General features: G+C 37.8%; 1 protein-coding gene across 2 annotated transcripts in view; it reads left to right on the forward strand.

Annotated features, from left to right (window-relative positions):
• The window catches only part of NAPG (NSF attachment protein gamma), a 21,142-nt gene extending 453 nt beyond the window's left edge, over positions 1-20,689 (forward strand). Inside the window, exons 2-12 of one of the 2 annotated variants that reach the window (XM_008071613.1) lie at positions 3,479-3,546; positions 5,067-5,151; positions 5,932-5,949; positions 6,602-6,632; positions 10,633-10,742; positions 10,860-10,926; positions 11,192-11,262; positions 16,515-16,593; positions 18,502-18,581; positions 19,190-19,319; positions 20,247-20,687. In XM_008071613.1, the coding sequence (XP_008069804.1) occupies positions 3,479-3,546; positions 5,067-5,151; positions 5,932-5,949; positions 6,602-6,632; positions 10,633-10,742; positions 10,860-10,926; positions 11,192-11,262; positions 16,515-16,593; positions 18,502-18,581; positions 19,190-19,319; positions 20,247-20,390 (883 nt within the window). In that variant the 3' untranslated portion in view covers positions 20,391-20,687. Of the gene's footprint in view, positions 1-3,478; positions 3,547-5,066; positions 5,152-5,931; positions 5,950-6,601; positions 6,633-10,632; positions 10,743-10,859; positions 10,927-11,191; positions 11,263-16,514; positions 16,594-18,501; positions 18,582-19,189; positions 19,320-20,246 lie in introns of both variants that reach the window. The other variant, XM_021719345.1, reaches the window with a different exon arrangement.
• Positions 20,690-26,078: the final 5,389 nt, after the last annotated feature.

Genomic DNA, 26,078 nt, shown 5'->3' on the forward strand with positions numbered 1-26,078 from the left:
CCGCGAGGCTGTCGGGACCTCGGCGAGCGTCGGGGTCCGAGGGCCGCGGCCGCCGCCCCGCGGGAGGCGAAGTTGTCTCGCCCGCCTGAAGTCCCCCGCGCGCCGGGTCTGGGCTCCGGTGGGGCCTCCGGCGCTGTGGCGCTGCTTGTCCTCCGAAGGGGCTTCCCGGCTTGGGCCCTCTGGAGCAGGTGCTTGGGGGACGGAGGTGGGGGACCGTCCTGTACCTCGTAGGCTTTTCAGCGGCATCCCTGCTATCTACCTGCCCGATCCAGATGGCACTTTCCCCTCCTCCCCCTCGCGTGACAGCCCGGAATTGTCCCCCCGGGGACAGTGCCGTCCCATTGAGAACCCCTGCTCTGGGGGAGACCCGTATGTCGTGACGGGGACCGTAGGTGTACCCTGGATATGCCTCGGTGAGCCGTGTCCCCTGCCATCTTATTGCCCCTGGGAGCAGCTCCGTGCTTAGCCCCCTTTTTGGTTTTGTCTGCCACCTTCCGGCCCAGCCAGCGCTGGAACGGAACCGAAGCTCCTGAGTCCACCGTCTGGTCACCCCTCCTTCCCCCAGAATTCTGGCTCCAATGAATTCTTATCTGGCAGTGATCAATGATGAAAAGTTCACACCCTACGCTGTGGTACCCAATCTCATCACCTGAGGTCTTCACGACAACTTTCCAGGTGGAGGCTGTCATTTCCCATAAGAGGAAGTGAGGCCCAGGGAAGCCTCACAATGACTTGCCCACGGAGACGCCGTCGAAAGGTGGCGGAGCCCGTTTCCAAACGGTAGAAAGACTCAGGCCTTTTCTGTTGTGACCCTGTCTTGCAAGTGGTGTGGGAGGGTCTGGGGCTCCCCCCGTCCGGGGTGGGAGTTCCCAGCACCGTCTTGCTTTATAGTGGGGCGCACCCCAAAAGTGGAATTAGGATAGGGTGTGGAGTAAGTAAGGACCGCAGGAAAGCTGTTTGAACTGTGCTTTGGTCACACGGAGAGAGAAGTTTATTCTGCTTGAGAAAATTTGGGAAGGTTTCATAGAAGTGCTGTTGGAGCAGGGACTGCAAAATAAGGACATTTTTTACATGGAGAGAAAATCGTGTGAGAGAGAGCCTGTGCACACAGGATGTAGTATGTCCACAGGCCTGAAAATGTGCTCAGGGACATTGTGGGGTGTAGTTGCAGTGCTGGGGGATGAACTAGAGCAAAGACGAGTTGCCAGACTGTGAAGGGGCAGCTTCTCAGGTTGACTTGAACCTTAGCTTTTCTAAGCATCGAATCACTAGTGTACCTGGTTAGATTTGTGTCTGGCCGAATAGATGTGGCAGATGTGGAGAATGCTCTGTGGGGTGGGAGAACTGTGGTATATGTAGTAAGTGAACATTTACGAAGTTGTCCTTGTGTATCTGTGACAGCCACTGGGAATACTGGGGTGACCGAAAGTGGTCCTCTCCTCAAGAGCTTAGAATTCACAGGAGGCCAAGACAAGTGAACAGATGAGTAAAAATAAGGTATCTGATGCTAGAATAGAAGCAGTCAGTAGATACGGTGGAGAAACAAAGCAAAGTTAGTATCCCCACAGTGGGGAGAATGGAAGAAAACAACAGAGCAGGAAAGGTGACACTCCTATGAGAGTGTTTTGAGACAGGTCTGTAGGTTGTTGATTTAATGGAAGAGGATGTGATGACCTGGATTCAAGTAACAGTACAAGGAGAAGGATTGGACGACATTTGTCAATAACATTGACAAACTTTAATGAGCTGCTAGGATATGGAGGTGAAGGCTTGCCTCCTAGTCTTCTAACTTGGGAGAGGCCTTCAGCCAAGGTTGGGGATACAGATGAATGGGCACAATTAGTGGCTGGAGCTGGCACAGGGAGGTGTTGGGTTCAGGCTGCAAATGTTCATTTGAAATGCCTCTAGACAGAGTTGTTCAGTGGGTGTTGGAAAAAATGGGCCAGAAGCTTAGGAGAGATTTGATTTTTCTGTTTTCTGGTGATGATGTAGTTCAGTATTGCCAAGTTGTTTTGTAAATTAATAGCCTCCACGCAGATGGTAGTTGTGCTGTTTTCTTTTGTTCTATGGAAATAGGTCAGTTTCCTTATTGACTTTTTGGACAAAAAGAATCAGAAGCAGTAACAGGTATAACTACTAAATCTAAGCTAAACTGCCTTCTTTCTTCCTACCTGATGGTGTTCAGTTGACTGGAGGTGATTTGCTGTATTTTAAATATCTGGGTATTTCCATGTATGGTGCTTGAGACAATTGAATTATTGTATCAGTATTTTAGTTTTGGTGAGATTTTAAAAATTATGCTCATATACAGGATGTAGTGGGTGTTTTGGGGTAGGGGTAGGAGATGAGAATTTTGCTTTATTCTATAGTTCCTCAATTTTGTGGGCTAGAATACACACACACTACAATTTAAAGATTTTATTTCTCTAAGCAATGAAATACTTTGTAAGCTTGAAAAATTGCTTATACAAATTTGAATCTTGTAGAAGTTTAATTGACCAAAAATGTTAATTAAGATTTAGGGCTTTTTGACAGTTCACACAGCTGTCACAAAATGAAGAGTATGTCTAAAGGCCTTTAGGGATTCCCCATCTTTCAATTAAGTTGCTCCCTTGATTCATTTGAAGGAAATAGTGTTACATGTAAGCAGGCTTTCACTAATTGGATTGAAATCTAGGATTTGCGATAGTGTTTAGCAATTCTTATGTACATTCAAATTTGACAGGCACTGAATTCTTTTAAATTAAGCCTGAAACTATTTTAAATTAAGAAAGAAGTAAAATAAAGTATTATAGAAAGGTCAAGATACGAATTCAAAATTGATTGTCCTTTGATTTGGCATCTGAGAAGTCAGTAGTGATCCCAGAAGACAGTTTCCTCTTCATTTTCAAAGTATCTCTTTCTGGTTATCTTTCCTGTTTGTGGTGGCTAACTCTCACCCTTTTTTGCCTCTGCCTCTGTTGTTCCACTGAATGTGTTTATTCCTGAGCCTTTCTAGCACGCCTCTGCAATCTCCTAGGGGATCTTATCTGTGCTCTTGGTGTGGCATATCCTCATGACTCTTCCATTTATGTCCCTGGCCCCTCTTCTGAGCTTCAGTCTCACCAATCTGACTGTTAACAACACTGTGCTTCAGAGGTTCTCAAACTTTAATGCACCTTTGGGCTTGTCAAACCTGGGAAGTTGTGTTGGTGTGGGGTGGGGTCAACAATGAAGTTCCCAGGTAATACTGCTGATCCTGCTGGTGTGGGGACCATGAAGTGAAAACCTCTAGAAGGAAACCCACATCTGTGACAGTGAGTGGGAAAGAGGTGAGGCTGTGTTTGCTATGCATAAACTTGGACAGAGGTGGGAGAGAGTTTGTGCTTGACAGCTTCTTCCTTTTTAAAAAAGATGGCCTACAAGGTCATTACAAGCAGGATCTGACTTATAAATGCGGTTGGTAATTTCTGTTACATGTGTCTTCCTTTCATTCTAGCCTGAAAACTGGTTTTTTAAAATGGAAGCCAGATTATGACAGCGCCGCATCTGAATATGGAAAAGCAGGTACTTGTGACTGTTGTCCTCTTGCTTCAGTGTATAATCTTAAAATAGTCTGATAACTTCATCTCAGCATGATACTTACTCTTACGTGTTCTGTAAGGCTTTAATAGTTAAAAACAAGACAAACAAAACAATATACCTGCCCAAGCCCTTGCATTTTTTTCCCACTTGTTATTTTCAGATGTGTTGAAGGCTGAGTCAGAGATCCTGGTACCTGTCGTTCATGACAGCAGAGATGGGGTGGGGTTGGGGGTACATAGCTGAGTAAATTCTCTCTCTTGCGTTATGCACATTTATAGTTTATTTTCATATTTAGAATAAAATTATTAAAAGTTCAACCTGTGTGTGGATTTTGTAGAAACTTTATACAAGGATGTTTTTGTAACAGGAGGATACAAATTTTGCAAGCTTCCTCTGTGAGGGAAATTTGACACAGATTTGTTTATATACTTCTGAAACCATGAGCTACATTCAAAAATACTCTAGATCAGATTTTCTCATTAATGCATCCTTTGTTTATTTTCTTTATGGGTTTATGTAAAATATATTAATCAGTAGAAAAAAATTTTTTTTAACAGAATATGAAAAAGTGGGGAGGATAGTTTCAGTGTCTTGTTTGTTTTCAACATTTTATTATTAAAGATAATTTTAAGAGTGTTTTAAAAAAATTACACTTTTTTTAGAGCACTATGATTTTTTACTTTTTTGTAAGCAGCCCTTGGTAAGTTTTCCAAAATATACAAGACCATATTTTAAAGCCACTCTGAATTGTTTTGCTTTAATTATTGCGTCTTTAAAACAGCTGGCAATATACTTTAGCTCCTTGAAGAGCGAAATATCTTTTTCATAGACTCCTAAACAGTATAAAAGCTTTTTTAAAAAAATTAATTGTTAGACATTTATTTAAAGATTGTGCCACCAGATGAAGTGGGAACCAAAGTGAGGGCCAAACTTTACCTGTACAATGACCGTTTCTATACCTAACTCTGAATTTCACCCTGCATCTTTAAAATAAAAATTAAAAAAATTAAAAAAAAATAAACATTGTGCCAAAAGGGAAGGTTTATTATACGACTGTTCAATGTGTTTATTGGTCGTTAGTTCCTAAATAATTTAACGAGCTATAATTAAAGCACTGTTTTTATTATTGTTACATGTAAAACTGGTGAAATAAGGTGCTATCTTTTGTGACTAAAGAACCTGTCTGTCTTTGGGAGTACTTGGATGTGTTGGTGTTAGAAAGACTTCTTGATTTTGATTGGAAGTAGCACTGATTTGTTGCCAATAATCCAACAAATTAAAAATGAAAACTTTTGAAAATACCCATGAATTTTTGATAATCAGTAAAGGGGAAGGAAATTGCTTTAGAAAAAAGTCATATTTTATAGTTTTATGAAACTTCCTAAGTATTTGATTGAAATAAGTATGTGTTGTAATACTTCATATAAAATGTGGATTTCAGTAATGATTCATTTGAGGTTTTAAATGATGAAAATAGAAAGTCTATTTTTTTTCTGTTTCAGCTGTTGCTTTTAAAAATGCCAAACAGTTTGAGCAAGCAAAAGATGCCTGCCTGAGGGAAGCTGTTGCCCATGAAAATAATAGGGCGTATCTTTTTCAACCTTTAAAAAGAAATTAAATAATTTTGACAGTTTATTTTCTCTTGTTTTTTAAATTTATTTTTATTTTATTTTATTTATTTTCTCTTGTTATGCATTTCCTACCCATGAAGTGAAATACTTTTAAATTAGAAAGTGATTAGAAAAATTCTGCATTTTTGAACTCTGAAGGACCATATCTAGTGACATTTGACATTAAGGTCCACACTAGTTTGCAGAGCTACATTTGAGAATTTATTCTCTGTTGTTTGTGGTTTTCCTTGATGATGGATTTGCATGAGGTGAAGCCAGGAAAATCTATAGATAACTTGCTGAAGTATGTAGTAGCAGCACAGTTATTGAAAATGTTTAAAGTGCTGTGTCAACTTTTAAACAATGCAGTCTTTCTTATGTATTTGAAATAAGATTTATATGTAGTTTAAAACAATACATTTCCTGAGCTGTTTTGAAACTTACTGGTTAAAAATAAGTTTATCTTACTTGCAAATTGTAGTCATAATAACTTTGCATTGTAGTAAAAATCTTCAACTTAATGCAAAATAGAAATAGTTTGAAATCTGTGTGATGCTTTGTCAGTGTTTTTGTGAATTTTGTAGTTTTAAGAGATAACAACAGGCACTGAATTATTTCTTCTTTACCTATTTGTAGGATTTGTCTTTCAGAACCAACTGTGTCAGTGATTTAGTTAACTGTCTTTTAAATAGTGGATCTCTAAAAACTACTGTTCCTTTTTTTTTTTCCTTAATTTTGACTTTGTTACATCATTCAGTCTTTTTCATGCTGCCAAGTAAGTAGATATTCTCCATGTTTTCATATATTTACAGAGTATATTTTAAATGTTGCTGTTTTTCTGTAGGTCAGTAAATTTTTCCCAAGTTATATATTCATAAAGAATGAATTATTTTATATTGATTTAAATAAATAATCATTTTCATTTGCTACCATTTTAACCTGAACCTTAAAAACTAAGTCACTTCTAACTATAAGATATACCATGTTTACATTAAATTCTACATTATTTTCTGGACCATTTTGCTTAGTGGCCTATGAAAAACAAGTTAGAATCTCTCTTTTCCCTCTTTCTTGTTAATAGTGACTGTGGAAGAGAAGCAGGAGCTTTTTTATTTTTTGTGGATAGTATTTATTTTTAAAAAAACTTAGATTTAAGTTTTTCTAATGGAAAGCAATTTAACCTTTCTGAGCCTTACTTAATTTTGCATCTGCAAAACAAAATTCCTTCAACTAAAATGTCTGATATTCCTAAGGCATTATTGCCCATGAAAATAAAAAGAAAAAATTATACTGGGTGATAATATAAGGCTAAAGTGATATGTTGTGCATGAACCAATTTTAATTAAAGTTATTTCCCTCACCAGAAAGTTCTTCCTCCCCTTTATTTTCATTAAGATCTCATCAGAGAAATGATGTTCTCTTTGCAGAGCTTATGAGCAAGCTGGCATGATGTTGAAGGTCAGTAATACTGTTGTGTCACGACTGTTGGGTAGGTAAAATGAATTAACTACAAGGTGTTAAAGTAGAATTTATGCTGAGGTTGGAAAGCCTCCTTGCTACAAGGTAAAAGAGGCTAAGTTAAGATTTTCTGTTCAGAGTAACACTAATTGGACCCATAGAGTGCATTCTGTGTCTTTAGATAGGGAGTGTTAAAAATGAAATTTAAGATAAAATGTATTGACGGGAACTGGGAACAGCAAAGTTCTAAGCTCCGTAACTAAGACAGCTATATATTGCTAAAAATAGAATGCTATGGCATGTTTCCCTACTTTTGAGAACTTAAGGACATCTTAATGTAGTAAAAATTTACAGGTTTTTAAAAAAAATTCATGGATTGTAAAAATTAGATATTTTTTCTTGTTTTATAAATATTAGTTGGCAGTGAGGAAAACCACAGACTTAAGCTTTTGCTGTTTTAACTGATTCTTTTTGAATGGAATTTTCTGACTAATGTACCCATGCCACTTTTCATATTTCTGCTTCTTAAAAACAGATTAGGAATTAATATCCTGTTGTGGTAAGACAGAAAATATTACTTTATGACACTTTATGTCAGGTTGCAATGGAAATACAGTATTTTTCTTCCAAATTTTATATGTGTTTTCTAATATGATAAAAGCTGTTTTGAATTATTTATTACTGGCTTTGTAAATTAAAGCTTTTGAATTTTTGTGACTTTTATAATGTGAATTTACAGAGGTTTTTTTCAGTGAATGCATGATCATTGTGGAACATTTCAGAAACATTGGAAAGATTAAAAGATGTTGGTGATAGCTATCAACATGCTTAGTTCTCAAGTTTTCATTGGTTTTGACCTAGGAATTCAAGTTCCCTGAATCTGTCACAAAGAAATAAAGAGATAACAAAGACTTAATCATAAGGGTGTTCATTGAAAAAATGTCCATCATGTACATTTTTAATGATAAGAAAATGTTTAAATAAATTATGGTGCTTCCTTATCATAAGGATAACACTGTTATACACACATTGAAATAAAGTTTTTCTGACCAAACATGCAACTGAATGATATTTGGTGATGCAAGTTAGGATATTAGCAGCAAATCCTTAGCAACTTGAGTTTTTCTTATAGCCACAGAAGCCAGGCGTCTCTCTGGCCTTCTGCCTCAGTTTCCTCTTTTATACCTTGTGCCTATTGTTAGGATATACTGTCTTTGTACAGCAATGCTAGAATACTATAATTCTTACACCCTCAGTTTATACTCCAGCAGCTGTGATAAGACTTGAGTCTTCAACTGAAGTTATTAATCAGGCATTATTTCTGTTGCTCAGATATCTGTTTATTTTGAGGGTTGGAAAGACACTACATTGAATGAAGAAAAAATAAACTTAATGGCTAGGGAAACAGATGAAGGCAAGTGTTTTCTGGCATGGTCTTGTATTCAAATTAAATGCTTTTTGATAGTCCTAGGCAGCATTAGGAGTTCCGAGCTATATGGTCCACAGTTAATTCTGTGGGCTAAGATTTTGTCATACAGATCTTTGCATTTATTTTCCAGCAAGACTTAGGAAATGACAGTTTGTAGATGGAGGCACAAGGGAAGCCATGGGGACTTGTTGGATTAACCTCTGGTTCTAATGTGTTTAGGCTGTTGAATTTCATATTCTGTTTGTTCCACAGGCACATAAGCCATTGAAAATGGACGTATTTATAGTGGATGGTATGACTTTTAAGTAGGCAGCTTATCACTGTCTGTGGAGAAGTATCAGATCTATGGTTAAACCTCTGTTAGTCACAGGCTCACTTGACGTGATACAAAAGCAGGGTGCTGCAGTTGTTATATTTTAAACATGACTCAGGTGGCACTCATTTCTTCCTGCCTTCTGCTGTAGTTAGTGCTGTGTACCTCTTATCTACTAGGTGAAAGACATGAAGGATAGACCCTGTGTTATTTCTTTTTATCTTCCCACATGCTTCTATGTTGTTGATGCTCAGTGTACATTTAATTAGTGGATAGGTGAATTAAGGGAAGAAATACAGTTGCTCTTGAAAAATGTAAAGCTTGGGGTGTTAACCCCTGCTCATATGCTCGAAAAGCTGCATATAACTTCTGACTTCCCCAAAACTTTACTGTTGACTGGAAGCCTTACCAGTAACATGAAGTAGGTTAACACGTGTGTTGTGTGTAATATGTATTATATATTGTAGTCTTATAGTAAAATAAACTAGGGAAAATAAAATGTTACTAAGAAGGTTATAAGGAAAAGAAAATGTATTTACTATTCATTTAGGGGAAGTAGATCATTGTGAAGGTCTTCACCTTTGTCATCATCTTCTCCTTGCATTGGCTGAAGAGGAGGAAGAGAAGGGCTTGGTTTTGCTGTCTCCAGTGGCAGAGGGGAAGAAAATCTGCATTTAAGTGGACCCTATGGTTCAAACCTGTGTTGTTCAAGGACCAACTGTATTTGTGTAAAAGTCAGAATGATTCACAGAACTAAGGGAAGGAAATAACTTTTGTTAGGTTTACCGCCCCTGTTTATCCTTCAGCACATGCTTAGGCTTGGATTCTCTCTTTGGCCTTTGTTTTTATTTTTTTCGGTGAGCTTTGGGGCTATATTAACATATGATCTCATTTGAGTGAATGACAGCAAGTTTATTTCATATGGTATCTTTAGTCTATTTTATGTTTCGGAGTTGGTGAAAATGAGACCAGAAATTTTGTTAGAGATACCCTAATGAATTTGTCAGCTTAGTGAGGAACTAGACAGATTGAAAACAACCCATGAGTTGTCAGTGGTGGAGCCTGCTTTAAGATACAAGTCAATCCTAAATAAATAAGTTCTGTAAACTTTTTAACTAGCTTTTAAATGATTCTTAAAAATTTGGTTTTAGTTTATTTTTTAACATTTCTTATTTGTTGGAGATATTAGTTCTACAGGATCCTGAGACTTAGAGATTAATAGGAAGACACGGAATTTATTCTGTTGATTACACCCAGGCATAGAACAAGGTGGCAAACTCAGGGTATAGGGGAATAGCTGAAATGAACAAGGCAGCTGTGGCTGTGTAGGGCAGGTGGGAGCCGGGCTTGGGAGAAAGGCAGTCAGTTTCAGGAGGTGGCATGTCTCAGCTAACAGGGATAGCTGGTGCTCAGCCCCAGCTTATTTTTGTCACGTGGGAATGCAGACCTGCTGTTGCTATAGCTTTTCATTTGTTTTTTTTAAAGGAAGCCATAAAACAGAATTTTTTGTGAAAGTATCTGAAAAATACTGTGGTTCAAGCAAAACTCACTTGGAAATGAGCTACAGCCCTTGAGCTACCAGTTCGTGATGTTTGGCATAGGCCTCATATGTGTTAGGGACTCAGTAAATGTTTAAAGAATTGCAAATGCTTAGAAAACAGTAAAGAGCAAGGTTTGGGGTTTCTACTATTTGTATAGTTTGTCTGAATGCCTGTGAAGTGGTGCTGAATTTGGTGTAGAAATTATCTGGTACATTTTTGGTTTGGTTAAATGAAGCTTGACTGGGAGAGTAATCATGTGAAAGCCTTTCTTTTTCAAAATATTCATTTTTATAAAATGTTTTGAATCATTTATTTTCATAATTAGGGATGATATAATTGCATTTCAGATTGCTAACTCTGTATTTCTTTCTTTTTTCTTTTTTGAGTCGAAGTCTCATTCTGTCGCCCAGGCTGGAGTGCGGTGGCACACTCACGGCCACTCCAGCTTCGACCTGCTGGGCTCTGGTGATCTTTCCACCTAAGCGTTCCAAGTAACTGGAACTATAGGCACACACTACCATGCCCGACTAATTTTCGACTTATTGCAGAGATGAGGTCTCTCCAAGTTGCCCAGGCTGGTCTCAAATCCGCGGGCTCAGGCAATCCACTCGCCTCAGCCTCCCAAAGTGCTGGGATTACAGGCTGAGTGACCGAGCCCTGCCCTGTATTTCTTAAATTGATGCATTTTCTGATCTGTGCTATATCCTTTGCCCAAAGGAGATGCAGAGACTACCAGAGGCTGTTCAACTGATTGAGAAAGCCAGCATGATGTATCTAGAAAATGGTACCCCTGACACAGCGGCCATGGCATTGGAGCGAGCTGGAAAGTGAGTGTGTGGAACTACTCTTAGAGGCGTCAGTCTCTGCATAGATGTTTTAATAAAGTCCTTTGAAAAAACAAGTTTTCTGTCTCTCACTAACTTCAATTTTCCTGTCTAATTCAGGCTTATAGAAAACGTAGATCCAGAAAAGGCTGTACAGTTGTATCAACAGACAGCTAATGTATTTGAAGTAAGTTTGAATTTATTTTTTTAATTACTTTGTTTAAATTCATAATATATAGAACAAGAGAAATCCAGTGGGTACTTTAAAAATGTTTCATGCTCACAACTGAACTCTTTTCTTTTTCTATTAGAGAGTAGTGAAATGGACTAGCAGCTTTGATGTCCCTCCCCCCGCTCCCGATTCAATGCCATTACTTATTTATAGAGTGTTGAGGGATGAAAAGATTTTGACATTAATGCAGCCAACATTTCTTTTTCTTTGATTCCTTTAGAATGAGGAACGCTTACGACAGGCAGTTGAATTACTAGGAAAAGCCTCCAGACTGCTGGTTCGAGGACGCAGGTACATCTTCCAAAACTCTATTCCTGTGTGCAACTAGTAAGTCATTGGAGGGGAAACTTGTTAATCTTTTCGATGTGAGCAATAGACACACCAGGACACCCAGTTGAAAACTGACAGCTACTAGACAGTGGACACTTTGAGCTAAATATTAAAAGATCTGTTTTTCTAAAGCATAATGCCAAAATTTGTCATGCATTGGTTGAGACATGCCTCAGCAGCGTGAGCAAGAACAGTTTTCTTGATCTGTTATTTAGTTAGATTATAATGTCTTTCTTAAAGAACAATGCAAATGTTGGGGTAAATGACAAAGATGCCCTAAATGCTCACCTATGGGTTCTTGATAACCAAATAGTGTCATTAAATAAGATACTTACTTTTATCCTTTAAATGTGTGATCTAAGGCGCAAATAGTTGAACCCCAGAAAGCTAGAATTTTATTGAACTTTCCTTTTTTTGTTTTACTCAACCTCAGTGTACTCTTAATAAACAATTTCTATCATTAATAAAATTTTGTCAAGTTTTCATGTAATAATATTTAAGATAAAACACCTTTAAGGATTGTGAGTCTGGAGATAGATATCTTAATTGAAATTTGTCCAAAGCTTTTCAGTGACAGAAGAGACTCAAGATATATTTAATAAAACAAGGAATCAAAATAGAAATGACTAATGAATCTATTGATTCCTTTCTGAGACTGAATTAACTTTTATTGTCATGATGACTGCAGATTCTGAAATACAATTCCAACAGATTTAGAGTAATGCGAATAAGTTAATCTAGAATTAACTATTAAACATTCTCTTTTAAAGATGTACTTTATAGCATCTTCTTTCACTGATTAGTTTTTTTGTTGGTCTAAATGGAATAAACATTTTATTTTGTTTTTAAATTAGGACTTGTATATTAAAGCATTAAGCAAAATTTAATTTATAAATCAGTGCTGTGTTATTACCTTTATTCATTTTATTACTCATTGCGTCTCAGAAATCAGAACAACTGAAATGCCAACTCTGACAATTCCCAACTTTTAGGTAGTTCAGTTTAGTATCTGCCAGTTTTTGTTAAAGAATTAAAGCTGTTTCTAGAGATGGCTCCCAGGCTGTTGCAGAATAGCTGATCTGTAAGGTATTACCTAGATTCTGACTCTTGTGAACAGGGGTCCCTTGTAGAGACAAGTAATGGTGTCCTTGACAGGGAATGGTGTCCTTGACAGGGAATAGTGTCATTACAGGGCAGACAGCAGACAAGTTCTGGATACTCTGCTTCCTTTTCTCACCCACTTCCATCTCCTAGTAGTCTTCCATTAAGGCCCCCAGTGCCTTTGTAGAGTGCTAGGCCCCTTTCTGTAGGACCCCATGGAAAGTGGAAGAAGTGAAGTTGCAGATAGGACCAAAGGTAAGGACAACCTTGTGTGAGAGTTCGCGGTGCTTCAGCTGCCCTAAAGTATTTGGTTTCCATATCTTTTTCTTTGTTTCCCAGGCTGTAGATTACCCAAAGCTGTGTTGTAGGGGGAGTAGCAAAGGTGAGAGAGTGGCCAGGATCTCTCCCAGGAGGTCAGTTGAGGAATATTTTCCAGCTGCCTGCACGTGTTACTTTAGAGCTTTGGGTGGTAGCAGCCTTCCTTCTGAAAACATTATCAGTTGGTTTTGACACATGTCATGAAAACCATTGTTCTAAAACAATTACTGAGTTTTCTTGACAGCATGAGTGGAGGGGAGAGTGCACATTGAATGAGCAGCAGAAGTGAGAATGTTGCATGGATGTGCTAGAAAGGGGACATTTATAAATAGGGCAACCAGTTAGGTCTTTCTTTCACTTCATGATTTTGCTTTATTGTTTTTTTTTGTTTTAGTAAAAAAATTATTTTAAAATGATGCTTTCTGCAGTGTTTGAAGAAAAATTAATTTTAAGGACATATATTTTTAAATTGTATAACAGTGTAAATATTGACTTAGATTTATTCAGGAATATGAAAGAATTTGATATTTTGAAAAGTGTCCCTGAATACCTGTGGTATGAAAGAAGTCTACTGCTATGATATTTCTATCAGGAACTTAATTAGTGCAGGGTAAGAAATACATGGAGAGGTTATACTAATAGAAAGATAATTGAGGCAATTTATACAATATTTGAACATATTAACCTTATACTTAGATTATAATCTAGTTTCATCAATTGCTTAAAAGAACTAAGGTGGTAATTTTATACTTTATACAAGTAATGTCTACTAATTGAGTGTGTGGCATCAAATCTAAAATTTTATCCTTGTTATATTTAGCTAACACCCTTACATTTTTACATTAGTGTGAGATGTAAGGTTTAGTACTAACTAAACAATACCTTAGTTTATGTATTATTATAGCAAAGTTAATCTAAAAGGATACTTGTCTCTTGATTTTCCTTCAGTTCTAGAGAGTCATTATTCAGCAGTGATTCAGAATTTCATTTAGATAGCTTCTGGGATAGCCTTAAAGTCAGTCCAAGACCAGTAACCTTGTTCCCTCCTAGAAAAAGCTTTTCCAGCAAATTCAGCATGACCAAAGGCTTACATCTTTGTGTCTTTCGGAAAAGGTCTGAGGCAGGAGAGCAGAGCACACATGGTGTGTGTTCCTTTCAGTGAACCCAAATCCCACATGTGAGACTCACTTAGCAAAGAAAAGGACTTCCTTCTCCCAACGGCTGAGACAGTCACTAGATCCTAAACACAGGGAGGGCTGGGCATGCATGTGTTCTGAGAGGGATGTGTTATTGAGGGGAATCACTGCATTTCTGTCTTTCACAACTGTCCTGGCCATGGCGCCACGGATAGCTGAGATAAAGAATTTATAGAAACAAGCTTACAAGTGATGGTAATAAATTTAGCTGGGAATATGACAAACAAAAATTTTTGTAAGTAGTTAAAAGTATATTCTGGAGTTTAGGAAATAGTTGCGGTCAGAGGAAGAGTTTGAGTCATGGTGAGGAGGGTGTCCGTTAAAAGCTTTGGGGTTAATGGGATTGTATGACAATTTCCTGCCATATGCACATAATTTTTCTGTGAAGTTTACACCTTGTTTTATTGGTTTAACTCCTTTTGAATTACAGAAGATAAAAATAATTTATTCTATCTTCAGCAAAACCATATTCATGTTATTTTATTAGAAATATTTTAAATATTGCCTGATGGGAAAGTTGAAGTCATCTGTGTTTTATTATAATACGTAATGAATAATTTCCTGGATACATTTGAAAACAGATGACTCTATATGCCAGCTCCATGGGCTTTTAGCAAAGTTGATCAACTTCTTTGACTACTGAAAGAGTTAAGCTGAATTTGTTAGATCAGTATCGGCACATGGAAATGGTATTACTATGCCAAGGAAATATTAATGTGTGAATAATTCACCATTTATAGTTAAATATATGAAAATCTTGAAAAACAGAGATTCTTGTTAGAATGATATAATCTGGACATTATGGACGTGGAATATTTAGATATAATTTATTTTTATAAAACAGGATCTGTGATAGGGTCATGGTTATAATTACAGATGTCATAAATACCTGTAATCCTCCCTCCTTGCATTAATTTTTTATTTCTACATAAGAAATTACCACAGACTTAGCAGCTTAAAACAATACTCACTGATTACCTCACAGTTTAGGTCAGAAGTCTGCACACAGTGTAGCTGGGTCCTCTGCTCAGGGTCTCACCAGGCTGAAATCTAGGTGTGGATGGGCTTGTGATCTCACCTGAGACTTGGGTCTTTTTCCAGACTCGTTGATTGTTGGCAACCAGGAGACAGAGATTTCTTTGCAGCTGTGTGACAGAGATCCCTGTTTTCTTGTTGCCTATTAGTCGGCGACTCCTCTCAGCTCTAGAGTCTGCCTTCAGTTCCTGGGCGTGTGCCCCCATACGTGGTTCACAGCATGGCAGTTTGCTGCTAATTCGATGCATCAGGAGCTCATCTTTTCCATTTCCAGTCTCTGACTTCAGGAAGGACCCAGTCCTTCAAGGCCTCACTTTTTAAAGTCAGGCCCATGCAGTCAGCTGATTAGTATCCTCAACACAGGAGTGATGCCCCATCATATTCAGAGGTCATAGCAACACTCAAAGGCAGATTATAGAGGGGATATATATGGGGGTGAGAATCTTAGAATTCTGCTGCTACACTCAGCTTTCAAGTTGACTTTGTTCCAAAAATGTATCAAGTTGATCTTTGCAAATTCAGAATGCATTTCTCCAGTGTTATTTTATGCATTTCTGAGTGTTATTTTATGAGGCACTAAGTTGCCAGCATGCATTTCATAAAAATTCAATTTTTATTTTGAATTGCAACACTAATTCTCTCCCTCTGTGGTACCTAACAGAGCAGCCTCTTGCCCTTTTTGGCTCTTGGGTTGTGTGAATCCTCAATACCAAGCCACTGGTAGTTGCTCTCATGAATTCAGAGTCTTAGGCTGAGAGAAATGACTGAAGATTGCACATGTTGTCATCCAGTCCCGAATTAGGTGCTACTCAGGGAGTCTAGGAATTCAGCGTATGCCACATCTTCACAGAGAGAGGAGGATCTGATGAATGTTTGATGGAGAGAGCGGGTTAGGGCTGGGAGAGCAGGAAAGGAGTAAGGACTTTGAGGGTTGGGGGGACGTTTTTTGGCGATCCCTTTCCTCTCTTTCATCTTCATTCTGCCATCCGGTGGAACGGAAGAAAAGGAAAATGACTGTGAGTAGATGCAAAAGGTGAATGTTGAAGATCAAAGGTGCAGGAAGGGTTTTGTTTAGGTCTCCAACTTGCTTCCCCGCCATGCTGCCCTCCTAGGTGCCACAAAACTTGCTAGGATTCACTAGGGCAGCAGGGGAGTACATGGTGTTGAGAATAAGTCAGGGGGTAGGGAGGGGGCGTCTGGATGTGTTCAGGTCAGAAGGAAAGAAATCTGTGTGATGAAATTAAGGAGTGTCTAGTCATTTCACAAAGTAATTTGTTGGATGGATGCACAGGAATGGTCAATCCTTACCAGACTTAAAATCCTTTACTTGAACTAACTAATCTTCAAGTTCTTTTGCTTTGTCTATTGACTTGCTGTCTAAAAGGGGGAGTCAGACATTTAAGAGACAAGCAGAACTCATGGAAACGTGGGTCATGGAGAGTTTCTAACAAGACTTGTCTCCTTGTTTCTCTAAAATCTGTAATAACAAGCACATTACACAAGGACCTCTGCTATAGATCCTTTAGACTTGCCTTGTTTTACATTTCTTTGTTTTGTTTTTAGGTTTGATGAGGCGGCACTTTCTATTCAGAAAGAAAAAAATATTTATAAGGAAATTGAGAATTATCCAACTTGTTATAAGGTATTCTTTGAAAGTGATCATTTTTGGCTTTGCATTAAATAATTTTTCATATTGGTATAAATAAGTACCTGAGATAGGATTCTGTGGATATTTATATGGTTTTGTAAAATACTTTATGGGCCACTGTTCCTGACCAAGATAGAGTAAGCACACTGCAGCCTGTCTCTTTTCCTAATTACAATTAAACTACCAGAAAAATACAGAAAGCACTTTCCCCCGGACTCTGAAAAGTAAATAAAAGCAGACAGATTGAAGAGGGGAGCAAACTCGAAGAAACAACCGACATGGGAGTGAGTTCTGAGTTTTCTCCTGTGACTTCCTGCGGCACTGTCCTGAGAGAAGCCTTAGTTTTGTAGTTGGGCAGCAGAAGCTTCAGCAGTGAAAACTCCAAAGGAAACCCCGTCTTTCTAACCCTAACTGGGGAAAAAAGTTCTCACTTTTTTTTTTTAATTTTTCTCCCTTGGCTTTGCTCTGAGGTTGAGCCCTGGGCATGGAGCTATAGCTGTGATGGTGGCTCAGGCAGGTAAAACTCTGCAGGAATTTAACTCTGCAGACTCTCTAACCAGAAGAATGCAGAAGATGAGGTAGAAAGCAAGGAGAAATCTCAGAAAGGAGAGAACTGGAAAAGGGAGTCTCCTTAGTGTGTGCGTGTGGCCCACAGAAGTCTTGGGTTTACTCTTCAGCTAGGCATATGTGGGACAGGCCCAAAGTAGGAGTGCAAAACTTTGAGAACTCAAGAATTAAACTGCTGACCACATCTCACACTGCTTCCCAAAGGGCTCTTACTTGGGATGAGCCCAAGTAAGCCACACAGCAAAGAATTTGAACTCAGATCAGGACTACTGCTCATCAAAAGTGAAGTGCTGCATGCAGTCTGAACCTAACTGGGGAGATTGCCTGCTGAAAACATCCTTACTCCTGAGAATTATAGCAAAGGTTGTGTAACAGAACATTGCCAGTACAATACTCAACTTGCAGGAAGCAGGAAAACAGGACCAGTTTTTGGGAGGAAAACAACTATTACCAACCCTGGAACGACCCAGATATTGGCATTATCACATGGAGACTTAGAAGCAGCTATTATAAATGCTCCATGAGGTAAAGGTAAACACAATAGAAATGAATAGAAAAGAGTATTGTTTTTTTATAGAAATCATTTATATTTATAGGAACTATAAAAGTAAGCTAAATGGGAATTTTAAGACTGGAAAATACATTATCTGGAATAAAAATATGGAGGACTTAATCTCATAATGGAGATGACAGATGGAAGATTCATTGATCTCGAAGATAGATCAGCAAAAGTTATCTAAAGAATAAAAATTTTTAAAAATGAAAAATACTTTGAAGAGCTATTTTGCCATTAAGATTAAATTATTGCCTTGATCTTATAACTGTTTTCCCTGTTAACTGTCATTCTTTCTGTTATCTGAAGTTTTCTTTCATACATCTTTTTCTTAGTATCTTTTTAAGAATTTCAAAGTGTAATTATGAAGTTATGGGTTCCTCATTTTTATTCCCTTTTCAAGATTAAATCTAGGTAGATATTTGAAATAAATGATCTTCAAAACATGATGGTTGTGTTTTCAGTCTTGTGGTTTCAAAGTGTGGTCCTTGGAGCAGCCGTAACAGTACCACCTGGGAGCTTGTTAGAGCTGGTCTAATCCCAGGCTCGCCTCAGGCCTACTCAGAGTCTTCGTGGTGACCAAATCCTGGGACGTGGTAGTTTAAGAAGTACTGTTCTAGGTTATTTCCCTAAGGCCCCCTGTGGAAGCTATTACAAAATGTGAAAATCTTTCTAAATGCAAACCAAGACTCTAAAAGTTAAATTCGAGTGTTTTTAATACTGCCAGAATATTGACTTTATTTAATAGATAAACGTTTGACCATGATCCCCTCTTATTGTAGAAAACAATTGCTCAAGTCTTAGTTCACCTACACAGAAATGACTACGTGGCTGCAGAAAGATGTGTCCGGGAGAGCTACAGGTAAGACGCTGTCTGGTCCCTCTTGACTTGTAGTGTCGACATTTCTGTTTCTGTAACCAAGATTGCTTCTTGGATGAATGTTCCTGGCCATGAAACTTTTTTTTTTTTGATAAATTTTCATAGAGCTAGGAGCACTTGACTACCATTTTAGCTTTCACAGTAGGAGTTTTACAAGCTTTTTCTTTCCCTGTGTTTCTCTTGGGGACCTTCATGGAAGTGAATGACTTTAGTCATTTTGTTTTATTTGTCTTCTAAGAAAAAAAGAGTAAGAAAAAAGAAAAACAAGTTCTCAGATTGTTGTAGGAAGATTAAGAGAAGGGATTTTTGTTGTTGTTGTTGTTGTTAGGAGGGTTTGAAATGATCAGTCTTAATCTCCATGTTGTTTACGTTTTTGGACTGGATAATTCTTTATTATGGGGTTGTCCTGGGCATTGGGTGATGCTTAGTACCCTGGTCTCTGTCCACTAGATGCCAGTAGTACCCTCTCACTTGTAACAACTAAGATGTCTGCAAGCATTGTCACGTGTCAGCCAGGGGCAGAGTCATCCCTGGCTGAGATGTTCTCTTTTAAGGAACAGGTGAAGCAGTGTGATTTGTGCTTACTGTAGTATACCAGGGTTCAGTGGCAGTGAGGACTGTGCTGCACTTGAACAGCTTCTTGAAGGTTATGACCAGCAAGACCAAGATCAAGTGTCAGATGTCTGCAACTCGCCACTTTTCAAGTACATGGACAATGATGTAAGTGAGCCTGTTTGGATACCTTTCTTTCTTCTTGAAAAGAAGAGGCTTCTAGTGCAATTATTTTTTTCTCCCATGTACATGGGAGATTTCCTACCTCATTTTCTTCTTCTTCTACTACTTGTAAAGAAACTGACCACCTGCATTTAATTTCACCATAGATTTAGATAATTTGGAAGGCACCCATCTAACTCTGCATGCAATTTTACAATTCAACCTCATTTCTCAGCTTCTCCTTCCATCTTGTCCTCTATAAGTTGTTGAGTTTATTAAGTTTCTTCTAGGTTTACTATCTGAAAGAGCCCACTGTGTAGTGGCCTTTGTAATTCGTTAGACCTGTGGAAATAAGACTAGCTGTGTGATGCAGGTTATTAATTCTCTCTGAGTCTCAGTTAACTCATGTAAAAATGCAACTACTAGTACCTGTCTTGCCGGATTGTTGTGAAGAATACCTAGTGTGTAAGAAGTAGCCTCACGTGATGCCTTACACATAAAGTCAGCCATGACCACAAGTGTCTATTTTTTCTCATTTCTCTTTTTCTGAAGATTCATGTTTTTAGTCTTAGGACTTTAGAATATTGTCATAGTATCATATCAGTGTAAGACTTTTATTTGTTTTATAATGGTGTATGTAGAGAAATCAATTTTTTTCTAGATGACTTCTTACATAGGTTTTTGCAAATTTGTGTATATATTTTAAAATTTTAATGAAGATAATATTGTAATTAATATTTTTCCTGGTTATGTACCTGTCTTGTCATGGGCATGAGGCATCTGACAACAGAGTACTGTCTTGTTTTGTTTTCCCGTCCAAATTGTGGTTTTGGTGTTCATGAAGGTGGACAGCCATGCTCTGTCTTACAGCTAACTAACACATATCAGGATTCCAGTTACCCAGCTTTTAAGAACATGTTTTGTCATTGACAGTATGCTAAGCTGGGCCTGAGTTTGATGGTCCCAGGAGGGGGAGTCAAGAAGAAATCACCTGCGACACCACAGGCCAAGCCTGATGGTGTCACTGCCACAGCTGCTGATGAAGAGGAAGATGAATATTCAGGAGGACTCTGCTAGTACATTGCTTGCAGAAAAGAAGACAAAAAGTAAGGGGAAATCCTGACATGCCATTTCATGGACTTGGAACTTGTTTAAGGGTTTAAGGCTATCTGTACTTCATTTCAGTCATGATTTTGAATACTAATAAAGACTAATTTTTAGTCACTTTTTCCCCAAATCACTCATTGTATCTATTACCTGTGAAGGAATTTTTTCCCCATGATAAGAGCTCTTCTAAGGCCACAGAAATTAACAGAAAATGTACTGTTACATTTTAATAGTTTTAGTATAGCTGATTTTACAATGTACAAGCCAAATTCTAGATAAATTATATTCTAAACAAAAGAGGCAGTAGGCATAGATATTCTTTTCTCTTGGGCTCTTGTAATTTATTGTTAGATAATTTTTTTACATTTTATTTAATCATTGCTGCTAAAAGTTAGGTTTGGTAAAAAATTATTTTAAAAATTTGTTTTATTTTGAAGAGGAAATTTATCCCCCATGATATTAGGTACTTTTAAATTATCAAATCTTTTCAGAGATGAGATTGGAGCAGGAAGCTATTTTGAACCTTAAAATATTATTTAATCCAATAAAAAATACATTTAAGCACTTATGTGAGTTTACAAAATTTCAAAGGTAGCATATTAAAGGGATTCTATAAATATCTTCAGTCCTCTCTGAAGTGTGGGTATTTTTTATTCCATCTAAAAAACATACATACAGTGACTTTCTCCAGACCTACTTGGTTCTTGACCAAATGGGAGCTAGTGAGTACCTTTTTTTTTTGAGTCTCATTCTGTCGTCCAGACTAGTGTGCAGTGGCCACTCCCGGCCACCGCAGCCTCGACCTGCTGGGCTCTGGCGATCCTTCCACCTTAGCCTTCCAAGTAGCCGGAATTACAGGCATGCGCTACCATGCCCGGCTGATTTTTTTATTTATTGTAGAGATGAGGTCTCGCTGCCCAGGCGGGTCTCGATCCCGTGGGCTCAGGCAATCCACTCACCTCAGCCTCCCAAAGGCGCGGGATTACAGGCTGAGCCACCGAGCCCGGCGTGAATACCTTTTTTATGTATTCTGAGAAAGAGTTTGTGTTTTCTTCAATCTAGTACTTAGACATTTCTCCCCTCCAAAATAATTTACAATTTATTTTGAGTTACCACTAGACCCTAACTTTGGCATGGGAAATGCTGCATACTACAAAAAACTTACCTGAAAGGGAAGAATGGTTTTTGAAAAATACATATTTTAAAACATTGCACTGCCAATGTATTAATCCTTTATAGTTATTTCAAAAAATGTTATTTTTGAAATATTCCTTTTTTTCCCTCTGTGTCTTAGACCCATCTCACAATCTGTTCATTGCAAAGAGGCTGCAAACACCAGCAGCGTGCATTCTCCAGCTGCCCAAAGTAGTTTCCTGTTCATTCATGCCCTGTCTCTATCTCTTTGAGAGTCATACCTTATTTGTGTATAGAATGCTTATTTTACTAGACTTTCTGGAAACACTAAGGTAGAGTATCAGAAGCAAGTTTAGTTGCAGTTAGTTCTGTGAGAGAACTTAGACAGAATAACATCCTCCTTTGGCAGACAGTCTGAGGTGTGTGAATGTTAGCATACAATCTTTATTGTAGGTCTGATACAAAACACTAATAAATTTAGTGTTTTCGTTCCCTAAGTTATTGGCATAGTTCTGTAGGAAGCAACTTGTTTGCATTAATTACATTGAGATTAATTGAAAAATCTGAATAAAGCTGTACTTAGACATTTGCATTTAAAGACATTAATGTTTGAAAGAGTCCGTAGTTGCTGTTTATGTCATTTAAATTCAGTCAGAAACTTCTGGAGTCATATATTAATGCTTGTTTGAGCTAAGTAGCAATCTGTTAAAACAGATTTGGCAATACTTTAAAAATGTTTTAGTCAACTTCTTTATAGACCACATTACCCATTACAGCCTTGGAAAAAAATTTTTACTTTTAGTCTTCTTACATACTGCAGACTTAAAAAAAAAAAGCGCATAACGATTCAGTACATTCTGTAGCAGCAATGCAACTGAGCTTCAAACAACACAAAAGATTATGTCCAAGTACACCTTCCCTCACACTCCCTGCCACGTTTAAGATTGAATATGCAGGATTTGGGGTCATTTCTTTGATGTCAGGGCTATTCTATGTAGTGTCTAGTAAAGAACATTTCTTTCGCATTTATCCATTTATTTTGTCCACTTACATAAGTCGTTTATCCTGACTTTTACAGTCAGAAGTGTAAAACTTTATGTTTACAAGAAAAATTGTTTTCCAGAGCTCTAGTGTCATCACTTTTACCAAAATGTAAGTTTCTGCATGAACATGCTCAGAATCTAATATTCAATGTTCTATTACATTGTAAGTGAAGTCAGTCTACAAAATATATTTAATATATGGAATTTATTTGTACATATGCAGAGTACGATATTTGTGTATGGAATCTGTGCTTTACTCAGCTCTTTGATGAGTAGAATATAAAATGTTTTGTTATGCAAATACAGATTATTGCTTGTATAGGAAGATAATTATGAAAATAAAACCTAAAACTATATAAATATGATTCTTTTTGTTATTTATTTTGATTTGCTTGTTGATTTCATTTTTTCCAGAGACACATTCTCTTATTTATATGACTTCAGCTATATTTTACAGAGACAGTATTTTGTCTGTATAGCAGATATCTTTTTTGCTCTTTGGGAGTCTGGTACCTTTGGGAATTACTTTTAACTGCTTGAGCTTTTTAAAATACCAGTCATTCAGTTATTGTAATACTGCTATGATATCTGCTACCTGATGAGATGGAAGACTAATACACCTTCCAATAGAATATTTTTTGATTGGATTAAGTGAAGTGAAGCTGTATGATTAAATGGAAGCTAAGAAAACTGATGTGAAATGTCCTTGTTTTGCAGTTATACAAACACCTTAATTATTAGTGGATTTACTTACAATTAATCAGACTTTTATTGGATGCTTACTATTATCGCTGTCTTCCATAGAATAGAAATTGATAATATAATCTGACACCTGGATTTAGGAGAAGGTGAAGAAAGAATGCAGAAAGAGTGGCTCTTGGGTGTAATGCAGTTTTGTGCTTCTCATAGGACATGTTGGCATGTTCCGAGCATGTTTTGCGCTCACTTGCATTTGTAGCAGTGAGATGAGATAGCTGGGAAGGATAAACAAAATCCATCTCCCCCTATCCCTCTCCCCATTGTCTTCATTAGGTTAGGGCCAGGAAGAAGCTCCATAATGACTTTAATTTGGTGAGTAAAACTTAAGGGCATTAAAACTGTCTTGAAAGAAAAAAGGACTGAGTCAAACATTAATTTTGAAAAAAGAGGGCAATCTTGGCATTTTATTTTTTTGTACCAAGAAGGCTTTGTACATAGAAAGAATTTATATGGCTTTTAATTAATGTTCAAGGGCATTAAATAAAATTCCCTTAGAAGTACCTTCACTTACAAACTTGGTTAATTAAATCCCCATAGAGTTAAAAGCTTAAGCATTTTTTACATTATCCTTATAGATTTGTAAAAATATCTCCTTCTCATGAATTTTCCAAGGGGCCTCATTTAGGCAATTTTAATGTAACCTTTAAAGTTAACTCTTGTGAAACTAATATATTCAGCTTGCACAGAGCAATTTGAGCTTTCAAGTTTTCAAATACTGTTTGTGAAAAATTCCCAAATGAATCACAATTACACATTTAAAGTGAAAATCAAAAGATTAATATGTCAGATTTTGCTAAATGTTTCAAGAATCTTAAATATAAACGTGTACAGATTATCATAGTGATCATAAAGCTTATTCCTAGACTTAATTTGAAAGTATTATCCTTGTACTTGTCTCTACAGTTGACTTTATCAGTATGAAACACTTCTGTATCTACTCTAGGGAAATCATTTAATTTAGCCAATTAAGGGGAGCACATTTACCATCTTGGGAGGGCCAAATGCTCTTAGGACATGGTACAGTTAGAGTTCAGAGATGAGAACATGCTCTCCAGGTGCTAAATACTTGGAGGATGATTCTGCATGTTCTCAGGTGAGCACACTCAGCCTTTTCTGTACTTTAGTTTTTGTACTACATCAACAGGGACACCAATTTACCTTTCAGCTTGGAGTTGAGTTTCACAAGTAGTTGACCATGGCATTGTTATTTTTTTATAACCTATTTGAACATTTTCTAGTGGGATTTGGATCTACATCTACAACTAGGTTGAAGATAATGTCTTCCCCTCTTTGATTGGCTTAAAGTATCTTTATTGTTCAGTTGGCTTCTGCATCTTTTCATATTTCAGGGGTTTTAGACCATGATTCAGTGGTCATTGATAAACTCATAATTCAGTAGGCATTATATGATAAACTTAACAGAATAACAACCACTATGTGGTAATGTGATCTGGACTACTGGGAAGACATGATGACTTCATAAAATGTTGATCAGTCAGGAAGGACCATGTTATGCTGCAGTAACATACAACCCCCGAATCTCAGTGGTTTAAAATGACAAAGGTTCATTTCTGTTTATGCTGCTTGTCCACCACCAGACAGCTGAGGGCTGTCCTTTGCTCTTAGGGCAGGACAAGGGAGCACTACACATTCCAGTGGCCGGGGAAAGGGAACGCGAGAGGGTCTCCCACCAGCAATGTGCTGCCCATCCCAGAAGTGAGACACCTGGCTCGTGTTTCCCCACGTAATTATAAAGGGTCTGGAGCCTTCAGCTGCCTGTGGGCCTAGAGTGAGAGGAGAACCACTGTGCTGAGGACTACACAATCTGCTCCATCTTAAAGTATTTGCAGTCAATTAGTTATTTCCGATTAACCTTTCCTAACCCTCATTATAGGATCTTAGTAGAAAATAATATGTTTGGTCTTAAAACAGTCACTGTTACTCTGTTACACACCTATGGGGTGATTTCACACATATTATCATATGTAGTTCTGACAGTTGTTCTGTTATCCCCATTTTTAGATGAGTAAGCAAACCAGAAGAATAAAGATACTTGGAATGTTTTTTATGTTAAGATTTTTCTTTTTTTTTTTTGAACTGGAGTCTCACTCTGTCACCCAGGCTGGAGTGCAGTGGCACGCTCACGGTCACCCCAGCTTCGACCTGCTGGGCTCAGGTGATCCTTCCACCTCAGCCTTCCAAGTATCTGGAACTACAAGAGGCACACTACCACTACCACGCCCGGCTAATTTTTTATTTATTGTAAAGACAGGGTCTCGCCAAGTTGCCCGGGCGGGTCTCGAACCTGTGGGCTTAGGCAATTCATTTGCCTTGGCCTCCCAAAGTGCTGGGATTACAGGCATGAGCCACTGAGCCTGGCCAGATGTTAAGATTTCTAGCGAGAAATTTCTTGAGCTGGCGTCTTGGTTTTCTGCCATTTGAAATGGAAAACAACTTCATCATGCCAACTTGGAGTTTGGGCTTTCGATTTAATTTTTAAATAGAAATGTGAGCAATCAGTTGTTAAGTTGTTATAAACCATAAGCAGCTTTCTGCAGAGTGGCTGATTTTCTAACTGTGATGCTTGTGACTTGTATCCTGGGTGATCTCTGAGGTCTAGATGCTTCTGCAATAACTGGGCAGGAATGCCCAGGAAGATTAAAAGCAGGGTCTCTCATCATTAAGATTTCTTCCCCTCTTTGATTTCTCACATCTCATGTTT

The sequence above is a fragment of the Carlito syrichta genome, unplaced genomic scaffold (assembly GCF_000164805.1).
Source record: "Carlito syrichta isolate Samal-C Ts95f unplaced genomic scaffold, Tarsius_syrichta-2.0.1 Scaffold314544, whole genome shotgun sequence".
Lineage (NCBI taxonomy): Eukaryota > Metazoa > Chordata > Mammalia > Primates > Tarsiidae > Carlito > Carlito syrichta.